Source organism: Vigna umbellata, chromosome 9, assembly GCF_029865625.1.
Source record: "Vigna umbellata cultivar VRB3 chromosome 9, Vumbellata_1.0, whole genome shotgun sequence".
NCBI classification, from domain to species: domain Eukaryota; kingdom Viridiplantae; phylum Streptophyta; class Magnoliopsida; order Fabales; family Fabaceae; genus Vigna; species Vigna umbellata.
Window position 1 is genome coordinate 32,707,237 of NC_142173.1, and position 14,088 is coordinate 32,721,324.

At 29.2% G+C, this 14,088-nt stretch overlaps 1 protein-coding gene and 1 pseudogene across 2 annotated transcripts; both read right to left on the reverse strand.

Moving 5' to 3' along the window:
- Nucleotides 1-1,238: 1,238 nt before the first annotated feature.
- Nucleotides 1,239-3,610, reverse strand: LOC148193275 (uncharacterized). The gene is made up of 3 exons (XM_088098083.1): nt 3,453-3,610; nt 2,028-2,233; nt 1,239-1,811 (listed from the first exon to the last, which is right to left on the reverse strand). The coding sequence occupies exons 1-3, from the start codon at nt 3,540-3,542 to the stop codon at nt 1,547-1,549; spliced, it is 561 nt and encodes a 186-aa protein (XP_087954209.1). The 5' UTR covers nt 3,543-3,610; the 3' UTR covers nt 1,239-1,546.
- Nucleotides 3,611-10,988: 7,378 nt separating this feature from the next.
- On the reverse strand, nt 10,989-14,085 carry LOC148193276 (uncharacterized; annotated as a pseudogene). The gene is made up of 2 exons (XR_015782295.1): nt 13,083-14,085; nt 10,989-12,408 (listed from the first exon to the last, which is right to left on the reverse strand). The product of XR_015782295.1 is annotated as an uncharacterized LOC148193276 (transcript).
- Nucleotides 14,086-14,088: the final 3 nt, after the last annotated feature.

Genomic DNA, 14,088 nt, shown 5'->3' on the forward strand with positions numbered 1-14,088 from the left:
ATAAAGACACTGAGTATCATTGATTTATAATAATTTTGCCTATTTTCATACTTCAGAACATGTGTAGTAAACATGAAACATTTATTTTAAAGAAAAAATGAATTGTAGACTTGAAAGCAGCATAATTGAACATCAACAAAAATTAATAATTCTTATGTAATTATATTCAAATTCAAATTAAAATAATAAAAAATGTTAAGTTTTAATGCATTGAAAAATCATTAACACATCTTAGACTAGTAATAACATCAAGCATTACTTTAATCTTACTAACTCAAATCGAGTTTAATACATTTTAATTTTATATGAATAAAAAGTGAGCAAAATATTTTTGAGTGATAAAAGTAAATATATATATATATATATATATATATATATATATATATATATATATATATATATATATATATATATCAATTAGCCTATTTTAATTTTTTAATTATGAGATATTGATTTTATCATCGTAAATTTTGTTTATCATTCATAAAATTTAATCAAGTATATAGTTAGTATATTTTTTATATATGATAACATGTATCCGTGTTTACATTATATTATTTTATTTTGTTGAATTTAAATTTAATTTTTGTTGTAATTTTTTATAAGTTCATATATTAATGTGTATATTAATTTTAATATATATTTTCGGTACATATTCATTATGTAATTTATTTATTTCAATATAGTTTTGTTTAAATCTAAGATATTGTTTAAAAGATTTAAATTAATAGTTAGAGGGAAAAAAAGGAGTATGAGAAAGAAAAAAAAACTTGAAAATTATAATAAAAAATAACGAAGTGTGATCAGATTTAAAAGGTGTGATATTTCCAAAAGGAAACAGTGAAAAGGATAATGTATACATAAAAAGATGAATTATAGATCTCAGATCCCAGTATTTATTAAATAACCTATATCCATGCTTGATACAATTGCAATATCTTTGTAGGTAAAAAGTAAATATATATACTCTAGAAAGTAGCTAAAACCAAACAATGTGGAACTAAAACCATTTGAAATACTTTTGAAGACTAGTATTTTAAATGACAATTTCTAACAGGGAAATGATAGCACTTGCTCTAAACAGAAACTTGCAGGCTGCAGAAGCTGCCTTATGGCCCTGATGCACTGCATGTGAATGTAAATGTACAAGGTTCTCTGAACCACCAATAGTGAAATTCATCCCATTATAAAGCAGAAAAAATATTAAGGAAACTGATTCTACAATGAAGTTACTAACATTTGAATGAAAGGACTACAATTTATTAGTATGCAGAAACAATATAAATCAAGAAATTATTTCTCTTGTTGATATGTATACATGACAAAAACTCCAAAAGTGTAAAGAGGCAATGAATGAATCACCCATAACATACCACAATATGTGACAACAAAAAATTACTAAGATACAACTTATACATTCATTCTAGTAAAGTAGCTAAACTGTAAATACAACAAATGCAACAAAATCCAAGAAATGTGCTGCAGAATCCAGACTCCAGGTATAGTCACACCTAAATTTAGGCTCTAAAATTCTTAACTAACAAGCTCATTTGTAGGTTCCCATACCTACACCAGTCTCACCGCCACCATAAGGTTGGAAGCTTTCCCTGGCACTTGAATAGTTGACATAGTAGAATTGAGAAACAATGGCAGTGAAGAAAACAAAAGCAGCACCAGCAGCAAACACTCCCTTCCTAACTGTTTCGCAAGATAGCTCTTTGTTCGCAAAAATGTTGTGCCTATACTTGGTGTGGTACGCATTTTCCACTGATCCAGCTAACAAGCAGATCTCAGCTATTATGAAAAACACCCTGAAGCAGACAGTTGCCAAACAAATGTAATCAATCGAAGAGCTAAATACCAAAATAGAAGGTATTTGAATTCAGTTTATATGGTGTATCATCTATGGAAATTAAATGAAGTTAATCAAATTTGCAGGATATAAAAACGTCTTAACACGCTACATTTTGTTATTATTTGATATCTATAATTCACCATTGTTAGTTCTTTGAGGAAAGATGATATACCAGCAGATTATGAAAAGGACAATTGCACAAGCCCTTGAGCCTCCTGGGCTTAGAGGCTTCCCACAACAGAAGCATCGGCTTGCCACCATTATCAGGACTTGACTAACCAAGAGGAACAAAAATGCTCCGACCCCATAGCCAGTAGCTATATCAGACTTATAGACACAGTGGTCATAGTTCACATCGTTGTCCTGCACAATCTTAGCCTGCCAATTAAAACAAAGATAAATGTTTTGTTAAGCAGGAGATAGAAAGGTAAAAACTCAAAAGATTGCATCGTAAGCATAAAAACATCACTTATAAGTCATTAGGAGTGAATTAGGCTAGTAGTAGTGACTGGTTCGGATAATGAACAAGAGATCATACGTTCAAGCTTCAAATCCATAAATGTACCAAAACGATAACTTTATTTCTTTCCACATGAAGAATTATGACCATGTATCTCCTCACCACTAAAGGGTTTGTCATTACATTTTCACAATCAGTTGGTGAAAATTTTGAAAAAGTAAACGAGTCTTTGGTTTTGTATAACTAAATATTCTTCGCTTGAACCACGAATTACACCAACCAGGGTTGAAAAAAGAAATCCCTTGAATGCTTAGTTCTGTGTTAGGGAAACACCTGTGTTAGCTAAGTAGTCATTAATTCATAACAGATCATACGAATATGCAAGTATATTTCAAAGCTATTGCAGAACATATGGCACCTTCAACGAAAAACAGATTCACAATTTTTCCTAGTGGAATTTCAACGACACAATTCCAACGAACTCTTTGCCTAAATTTGATACATGTTAAGGTTATAAGAAAGAAAAAGGAGAGATCTGGGGCTTCACATCACAGAACATTTTCTCTTGCTTACAAACACGACAGTATAATGTATATACAGATCTGGATCTCCATTCACAAACACAACCAGAGAAATCACAAAACCTATCACATCCATGAAGAACTTCACCCAAGGGGAGAAACAGTTCAAGATTTGGCATGTCATGGAAGCCAACAGCAAGAACTACAGACAGTTTTTTGCAAAATATGTTCATATCACATTTACAACTATCTTAAAAAAAGATCACACTTTTAACAGTATACAGATCTGGGTAAGCCCAAATCAGAAAAGAAAAACTAGGAACTAAAAATAGGAGTACGCTTCTTTGAAGCCTTTATGCCAGCATGTGATAAACCCAATATCAAATTCCAAACTTTAGTTCGCACAAAGAAATATACAAGATTCATGATTTGCCCACATTTTCTCGCTTCATACACAATCAAGAAAGACAAAGAAATAATTATCTTTCAAGTTCATTCATTAATTGATCACTCTATTCTTCTCAAACCCACAAATAAAAAACATCTCTAAACACACGCCCATATTTTAACTTGGGATTTAGAGAAAACAAGAGTGAATTGAAATGTACAAACTCACTGTGCTTCTTCTCTGCTCAGCAGCCACGGCCAATCCAAAAGCAATCAAGTCAAAAACGAAGACAGTAATGAGTAAGAGTTTGGAAGCCATGGATGTGAGTAGAGAATGTTGCTGAAGAACAGCAACGTTGAATTTGCTGTTTCTCTCTCTCTCTCTGTTGTGTGTGCCTCTTCACTGATCTTGGCAACTATAAAAGCAAGTTGGGATTCCTTCTAAATGCAAATTACGCAGCAAAAATGACCAAAAAAATATAAAAAGCAAAGATAGTTGAAAATAAAAAAAAGGTGTGGAAAATAATAAACTAGAAATAGAAAAGGACGTTGCATCAGTTGACTAATATATGAAAATAGGTATTTTAACTGCCAATACAAAGAGTACTTACCAAATTATGGGATTGCTTCAGAAAGATGACGAAACTTTTTTTTTCTCTTGAAAAAATGAAATTTAATTTGGACAAAATAACCCCATTAATATGTATACTTACAATCAGAATGTAGTATATAATAAAAATGTTATGATGTAAACTAATAAAATAGAATACAATGCTGGATGTGTTAAGGCTCAAACAGCTAAAGTCTTAGCTTTATATTTCTTTAAAAAGAAAATTAAAAAAATATTTTTAATATTAAATTATTACCAGTAACCGTTAATTTTTAGTAGTATTAAAAATGGATATTTAGTGAGTTAACAATTTGTACCAATAAATAATAATTTTGTTTGAAAAATAAGAGAATGATTAATTATTTTTATTCTTTTATTAATTAATTTAATTTCTATCTTATTCTTTTTTTTTGTCTTTAACTTCTTATCAATTTAATTTTCTTAATGTTTTCTTCTTGAACACATTATTTTAGTAGTTCAATTTAACATATAAGTTAATACTCATAAGCTTTTTTCCATTCTTTGTGCACGTGTATTAGTGTTTCTATTTCAAGTGATGTTAATTGACATTTTTTTCTTTTATATAAGGTAAAAGGTTAAAAATCAAAAATTATTTTTGAAATAGATATAAACTTTAAATTTCGTGAAAAATGAAACGAAATAACTTGATGAAAATGTTGAAAATAAAATTATAAATTATCTTCAAGAATTATTTAAAATTGATTACTTTATATATATATATATATATATATATATATATATATATATATATATATATATTATAGATAAATCAATTATCACGCTTTACAATAGATTTAAACAATTTAAAATATATGAAAACATTTTTGGTTTTTTATTTCATGATAAAATATTAAAGTAAATTGTATACTTTTGAAATAAAAATATTTAAATCTTTAAAAAACCTTTTAAACATGATAATTTGTTAAGTCTTAAGAGATTTAACTTATTTTCAGAATTAAATATCTTTAAAAAAATTAAAAATTAAAAAATATAAACCAATTAATATTTTTAATTATATAAAAAATATATTCTTTTTTAAATGTATATATAATTTATAGAGTGATATTAACAATTTTGTTTCACTTTAAATACGTTTTTCAAAATTAAAAATAATAAAAACTTATTTAAAATTTCAATAAATATTGAAAAGAATTACCTTATGAAAAAAAATTAAATAAAATTAATTATGATAATTTAATACACAATTTTTTTTCAAAATTTGAAAAAAAAATTAAATAGAACTATGTCAATTTTAAAATAAATTATTTTATTAATAAATAAAAATATTTTATTCTAAATTAAATTAAGTTTTTGAAACTATTGAACTGCCGGGTAAATATAAAGAATGAATTTATGGGTCTATCTTGCAAATTTAATTTGAATGGATAAAAATAAAATTATTTTATATTATTTTCCAGTCATAAATTGTTATGCATGGTATAATTATTTCTTTTCTAACAAATTTGTTAAAATGTTTTTTAATGTAGTTTTTATTAGTTCAATGTATAAAAAAAATCAGAATGATAGTATAAGAAAACTAAAACTTTTAAATACGAATTTGGGTATCATTCAAGTTTCTAAATTATAGTTTAATCACATTAATATAAGCTTGATTTTTCTATAATAGAAATTTAAAAATTAAATAATATTACTACTATCAATTTTTAGTTTCACAATTTGATGATCCCATTCTAAGAAATATACTTTTTTTTTAACTTATAGTTTTTATAAATAGAATAAATTTGCAAGATTTAATTCAATGTTCTTGTTATAATTGCTAATTTTTTTTCATAACATGTTATAAATGTTAATTGAGATTATTAAAGTGTAATAAATAACGTGCGAATGTGGGTATTGACACCCTTTAATCAGAGGGTTGGTGGGGGTCGGTGAGAAACCGACGGTGGTTGAAGAATTGAAGAAGGGATAGAATGGTAATTTGGCAGGCATGTAAGAGTGATGGAGTTGTTGTCGGTGAGGGTATAATCGGAAGAAAATTGCGTAAGGAAGAACCGTTTACAGAATAGATAATTCCTTCCATGAGAAGAAGAATCAGAACACCACTGTTCCTGAGGTTGAATTTATTTAATAAAATAATTAAAAAAACTCTAAATTATATGGAATAGAATGTATTGATTAAAAATATTAATAAGATAAAAACATACTCAACAAACCTTTTCAAGATTTCAGTCATTATTTTTAATTAATAATTATTATTGAATTTTTTTCCTCGAAGTACATTCTTCTTTGTTCGTATCAAAAGAGTGTCACTCACATTTAATTTCGACAATTTATTGACTAAAAAATATATATATTTGTAGTACCATGTGAAAGATGAAGCCTAGAGAAGAAAATAGATTGATACAATTCACAAGAATACATGATGAAATAGAGAAAAAGTATAGACAAAATGTAAGTCTAGTCAAAGGTTTCTATCGAAGAGTTCCCAATCTTATATTATAATCATGATTTGCTCATATTTAATTGTATTAATTTAGAATTTTTATTAAGTCTCCAATCAAACTAAAACTACTTAGATCATATTTGAGCGGTTATAATTAACTAATAACATTTACTAAAATAATAAAAATGAAAAACAAAGTAAAGAACAAATCGATACTGTATCATCATAAATTATTGAAGTGGTCATAAGTGTAACACTCTAAAGCATTATAAACCTCATGATAAATAATAAAACTTAAAGTACACAATATATATATATATATATATATATATATATATATATATATATATATTAAGAAGAAGTTGATTTTATTAATTGAAACAAATACTAAAAATAGGCGTTATCAATAATAAACATCTTAAATCAATCATATTTCTAAATAGTAGAAACTTATTTACTTATAGTGTAACACTCTGATTTCTGAAACGTCACGGTTATTAAAAATTAATAAAATTCAAAATTTATCATAGCGCAAAAACGTATTTAAAGAAAACCTTATCCAATTACATTATTTTGAGTAATAAACTAACGAAAGAAATACTCCAATTAAATTGTCTTAATTGTAAAAAATAATAGCTTTAAATGAATCCCAAGGTTATTCCTCATCCTCTCTCGAGTCAATCACATCTCTAGAACATCTGTAACATTATTTGCTCATGTCTAACACATTATATATCATCGCGAATAATTTCATTCACAAACACACAAACACAAACATGTATGGATAAAACTAGGATTTACGAAGTACAACAAGTAGACTTATCCTCCACTCTCATGCTCATCAATCACATACTCAAGTACATTACAACACTCACTCATGCTTCACTCTCAACCACAAATCAAATTGACCCTAAACATAACCACTAACCTTAATCTCTGATTATCATCATGTTCCACAACTCCTCATGTTTGGTTCACGTCTATTTTTCATCAAATTCAACATTTGTCATCAAAATGCACTGTGATAATCAATTATCACTTATGATAATCGGTTATCTCAGTGAAATTTACCCAGAAAAATCATGTAGGAATGGATAATCGATTATCATCCCAGATAATCGATTATCATCCCAGATAATCGATTATTCCCGAAACCATACTCAAAACCAACACACAAATAATCAAATATAATTAATGATAATTTATTATTGTCGAATCGAAACACATAGTGGACATAATTCAAGCATTCATACTTACATACATATATATATCAACCCTAGATCACGTGGAAACATAGTTAACACATCATACATGCATTCAAGCATCACATACTCATGTAAACATTCTCAAACACATATAATACATCACTTGAATAATCCAAATCCAATCATTGACATGTTATACCCTAATAATATGGTGCAAAAGAGTCTTTGATAAAAACACCAAATAGGATTTTCAATCAGCCAAACTAACTAAGCATAATGCTTACAAATGAAAACCAAGAAAATGAAAATTCTCCAAAATAGAGTTACTGATGCGGGACTGTTTTCTCCCAAACTAGATCTTTATTGACGATCTGAACGGTCAGAATGAAGAACAATACGTTTGGAACCCACTACCCAAAAACAGCTCGATCCAACGGTGAACGATTTCACAAAGATGAAAACACCAGTGCAGATTTTATGAAATTCTCCAAAACAGAGTTGCTGATCATGACTGTTTTCTCCCAAACTATATCTTGATTGACAATCCGAACAGTTAGAATGAAGAACCATACGTCTGGAACCCACTGACCAAAGCTCAGCTCGACCAACGGTGAACGACTTCACAAAAACGAAAACATCAGTGCATATTTTATGTTATGCGGAAATGACTTCTTCTCTTCCTTTCTCTCACTTGGTTTTTCCCTATCTTCAAATGACTATAATGTGACCTACTAATCAGACCATCTTCACTAAAACAAAGTGATACATAATGGTCCACATTACATCGCCTATTCTCCACATAGAAAGGGAGCCCAATAACCCAACACTTATAACATATATTTGCATGAAAACCCTTAAGCATCATAATTTTGTTCTCCCTTAGCATTAAACCCATTTTTGGGATAACCCAACAACATAATACATTCACAAGGAAAACTCATCACAAATATTACACCCTATGCTCATTCATACACAAACTCTTACCCAACAACAACCACAAATAATTATAATCATATACACATCTTACCAATCAAGATAATCAAGAACACATATAACATACAACCATAAACAAACAAAGGTAAGCTTCCTCATATCTTGGTCAATCATAAGTCTTTATCTGCAATCCTAAAACACCACCAATCTTCCTTTACACTAAGAGTTTCTCGTCGCTCTCTCTCTTCTTCTCCCAAAACGTCAATCTCCCATCTTCCTCTGTTTTCTCTCTTTGATTTAGAGTTTTCTAGGGTTTCTAAACATCAAACCACCCTTAATTAATTTCTACACCAATTAAATAAAAGTAAAAGACTTTTTGCCCCTACACAAAAATATAAAAAAAAAAAAATAACATAACAATTATGTTCTAACAAAATATACACTCAAGAACACTAATTTTCAAACAAAACCCAAAGTTTCAAAACTATTTTATTTATAAAATCCTTATTTTCCCTAATGTTACACATGGAATTTTTCATCTCTTAGCCCGTGTTCGTTTGAAGGTGATGCACTATTCACCATATTTAAGACGACGAATTTACATATTTATTATGTTTGTTTTCAGGTGTTTCGAAGCAATGGAAGTCGATGATTTGCGGGATATATCATTTTTTTCATTCTTTGCTTATGATGAGATTGAGGTATTTCTCCTAAAATTTACCCTCTTCTAATCAACATTCAACAAGCTTATGCAAATGTATGAAAAATACATGCAATGAGCTTATGAGCATATGAAAAGGAAAACATGTTACAACGTGAATAATAATAATATACTAATACTAATAATAATAATAATAATAATAATAATAATAATAATAAAAAATAATAATAATAATAATAATATAATAGCAAATAATAATAATAATAATAACAAATAATAATAATAATAAAAACAACAAATAATAATAATAAATAATGATAATTATAATAAAAATAGTAACAACAAATAATAATAACAATAATACAGTTTTTTTCGTAATTAATTTTTTTTCTTATAATAATTTTTACAATTGTATATAATATTAATAATTATCATTTTTTATTATTTATTAAGGATATTTTGGTAATCCTCAATTTTTACTAATTAAATCATTTTTCTTATCTATTATATCAGTCAAATTTTATACTAATCTTCAAAAACTTTACTTCCAAATCCACTTTCATTCACTTTCAAATCTCTTAAAACAAACAATAATCAACTCACTCTCAAATCTTCTTAAATTCATCCACTCACTCTCCCTAAATCCATCCTCTTAAGTGAACACAACCTTAGTTTTGCATTGTTTTAATTATTATTTATAGTAAAGTCATTCAGAGGTGATCCTCTCAAATTATTTTATTTTATACTGACTGTTGTATCAATTTGTTTTAAGTCTCCTACTGTGAATAACAATGTTTTTTAAGTGGTAGAACATTAATACCAAGAAAAGTTAATTAAAGTTAAAATACTATTTATTCAAATTTACTGTGATGATAATAAAATTTTGATAAGTGAATAAAATATCATTGATAAATTTAGTTACTAAATTTTAGAAAACAAATATGGTAATTTTAATTAACTTTATTCAATTTTTAACTTATATATATATTTTTTTAAATATTAAAATCGATCATTCAACACATAAAAATTAATTAAAATAACTTAACTTTTTTTAAAAAAGTCATTAAATTTATCCCGAAATATTAACATTTGTTTGTGCTGCTTATAATTGAATTATTTTGATAAAAATGAGGCTGAGAAAATGTTTTGAACTATTCTTACTAACTAAGAATTAAAATTATATATATATATATATATATATATATATATATTAATATATATATATATAAAAGATTTTGGAGCGGTAGATGTTTCTGGATAATGATTCAATTTTAAAAAAGTGATAGATTTAGAATAAATTGCGGAATATACATAATCACGTTTTAAAAATACTCAATAAAAATGATATGTTTTAAAATACAAATTTATGTTTTTTCCAAATGATAATTTTTATTTTAAAACATGACTTTAATTTACTTATTTATCTTAAAATCATGTTTTAAAACATGATTCTAATATTTTTTCCACCACTTTTATATTTAAAGAAATAAAGTTGTTTTAAAAATATTTTTCATTAGAAATAAAAAAATGTGATAACTTCATAAATTTTTTTTTTAATTTATTGCATTTTGTATTTTTGTTTCTCTCGAACATAATCGTGATGTGAGGATTCTTTGCCGATGCATAATGCACATGTCAGTGTAGATGACAAAACTACACCACAATCAGTACACAGCTAAGCACTGTTCGGTTTTCAGCTAACGTTTTTACCGTCTTGTCTTACACATCACCATCATATTTATTGCTGTTTATGTCGGTGCCTTGTTGCTACCATTAATTTTCTCCTTTTGGTTCTGTTATCCATTTGCATCAATTGCATGCCACTGCAATTTCTCTTTCTCATCATTTCAGAACTATGCTACAACAATCTATCATTCATTGAGCCTCCAAAGGATCAAAATGAACTTGTGACACATAATTGCAATATGAAATATTCCGAAAACAATACACACCAAACATTATAACTTTTAAGATTTCCAAATACAAGTAAACAAGAGGAGCCTTGTATAGTGTTCCAAGTTCCAACATAGAAAATTTATTCACCTGTGAAATCCTTCCTTAGGAAACAACACCATATTCAGATAATTTACATCATGGATCTCTAATATGACCGCAACTCCCAGTTCCATGTTATTATCACGTGTGGCAAGCTGGTAACTATCTACAATCTTCCACATTTCATAGACGTGTTCAAAACAACAAATAATTCAATGTGCCAAACGCTTTCTGTTGAGCAAAAGAATGGACAAACTGAACTCTTCTTCAAATATTGAATAACCAAAAGCATGGAATAAAGAAGTGATAACCGTCTGAACATTTCAGAGAATTATCATGAACCAATTTGCACTGTACCAATGCACCAGGATGCTTCAGCTCTTTCTTCCAAAGAACAGAAGCTTACGAAATCCTTTTGCTGGTTTTGAAGAATCCTCATCAGTGTTCCATTTTTTTCTGGAGTGGACTGGTTCTGGCATCAGTTGGTTACTACTGGGTGGTGGAGGTGTAGAAATTTGTTTCTCGGTGACATTAGGCAAGGGAGCATTACTTTCATCTATTTCTTGATTAATCTTTGAGTTCACAGCAGAAACTGTAACGGGTTTGCTGGGTAATGCAGCTGCAGGATTTGTGATCGCATCAGTAATATGTTGAGGGTTGTTATCACTAAGAAGTTGAGATAACTTGTTCGACACTTCTTCAGTTCCTTGCAATGTGCGATCGTGATTTGGCAAAGCTGAGTTCACCTTAATCTGACCAACATTTCCAGGCACATGATCTTCTTCTGAAATCAAATGTGTTGTTTGGTTTCTCTGATGATGTCTTGATTGGCTCTTCATTATCTTTCAAATCAAGATTGTTGTTGTTTGGTTCAACAGATTGTGCAGCACCAGAGTTCACTGGTAATTCAACTGAGACTTCCATTTCATTCTTAGCCTTGCCATTAGTGGAGGTCAGAACTTCCCCATTTGTGTTCTTAGTATCTTGTTTTTGACTTGAAGATTTGACTTCTTTTGAGCCCTGCTTCTTCTTTTCTGTGCTGGCAGTCTTCTGCAGAGGTACACCATTTGCCTTCAAGGGTGGTTTCTTGGTTGGTCCAGATTTTGCTTGACTTAGTGAAACCTTTGGCTGACTTACTCGAGCAGCTGCAAGGCGTTCAATGGTGGAATTCCTGAGGACTGGTTTGCTCAATTTCTTAGTCTCCTCATTGGATGGATGTATCTTAGGATTCCCTTTCTTTGCAGAAGTCAAGGAAGTCTTGGTTTCAGTTCCAGTCTTCTTAGAAGTACTTCTTTCAGTAATTCTTTTCTGCCTCTGAATCATCAGATCCTCCTTTCTCTTTCTATTTTCCTCCTCCTACAAATAAAAGAGGGCAATGGATGTGAAAAAATTAAAAATCAGTGAGAAAATGAGGCACTGCAACAACTTTTGATGATACTTCTATAGAAAATATTAAGAGAAGTACCCATCTCATATATAGTTGGCACAATAGGAAGTGTTGCTTTTTCTTTAGCCATATAATCAAGGAACATTCCATGCGTATTCGGTGCAACAGAAAGTGTAGTTTTCTTAGCAATGTAATCAAAGAATTGAACAAGAAATTTCTGATTTTGTGAAAATAAACAGAAATGAAATTTCGAAACTATTGAATACTCACTACACGGTTGAAATTTGTACAAATAACTTGCAGTTTGATTTATCAATGCATGGAACATACAGAAGTGGGGGCAAATTCCTCTAAAACAATCCAGACTCAACACATCCTATATTAACATTAAACTGGACTATCAAAATCTTGGTTTCATATAGGGATAGGTAATGTTCGCTATATAATTAATCTTACACTCAATTTTTATTTCAAGACCCTCTTAATTGAGAAAGATTTTTTTAACCCATTTTGTAAATCAAACTAACAGTTGATAAAAATCAACACTTTAAACAGGATCTGCACAGATATCTTAAAGTTTTAAGTCCCTCTATGCCAAACATTCAAGGACATTGGTAGAGACAAGACACTTCCTATATTTTACCTTCTCTGATTTGCTCTTCACAACTCTAGTTCTGGTTCCTGGGGATGATTTGCTTCTTGATGTGATATCAGATTTACTTTTACCAAGAGATGCATTGATAGCCTTAGACTTTGCTTCTTTACTTGAAACTTTTCCATTTTTCACTCCAGGAGTTTTGTATTAGTACCCTCATTATTAGATGGATGATTTTGATCTGTTTCAACTTCAGAAAGCTTTCTATTAGCTGCATTTGAAGCAATGTTATTCTCATAATCCATTTCCATGCTCCAGGGAGCCACACTTCGCTCTGCAACTGAATCACGATCAAGAACCATGAAGAGGTCTTCAGGCTCATGGGAATTTAAAGTTTCAGTCTTATTTTGTGAACCTTCTTGTGTGATGTTCATGAATTCAGTAGCCCCAACAATGTCTGAAACCAAACTTAGATCAGCTGCTGACTGAGAATTGAATTTATCTTCTGATGATCGAGCTTGAATCATAAAAGAATCATCAGTCATAATGTCTTTCTTGTTTTTCTCTAAAAGAAGTGAATCAGTAGTTGGTGATGTAGCAACGCCATTAAAAATGCTGAAATCTCGGTTCTGATTCTCATTTCTTGGTTTACCAGACTTATTGATAATAAACCAATCCTCTTCTTTCTGGCATTTAGTGAGAGAAGATTCTGGGCCATTACCAGACAGAGTGGACATGGAATAGCTACCCGATTCATCATTTCTCCGAGAAAATAGCATCTCTGCATCTGTGCTATTATTTTTCTTCATCAACGAAAGCGCATCCTTTCCTTCCTTAAAGTTATCAACACGGTTTTGACTATAACTGTTGAATTCCCTCTCTGTCACAACAAAGGAATCATTAGAAATCACTCGAGTAACGTCAGGTTTATGATTAAATTCATTTGACCTTTCATTCTCAAAATTCTGATTGACAGTATATTCCTCCTGAAACTTCATAGGTTGTTCTTCTTCTGCATCAAGAGCTGATCATCATCTCTTAGAAGAAGATTCTG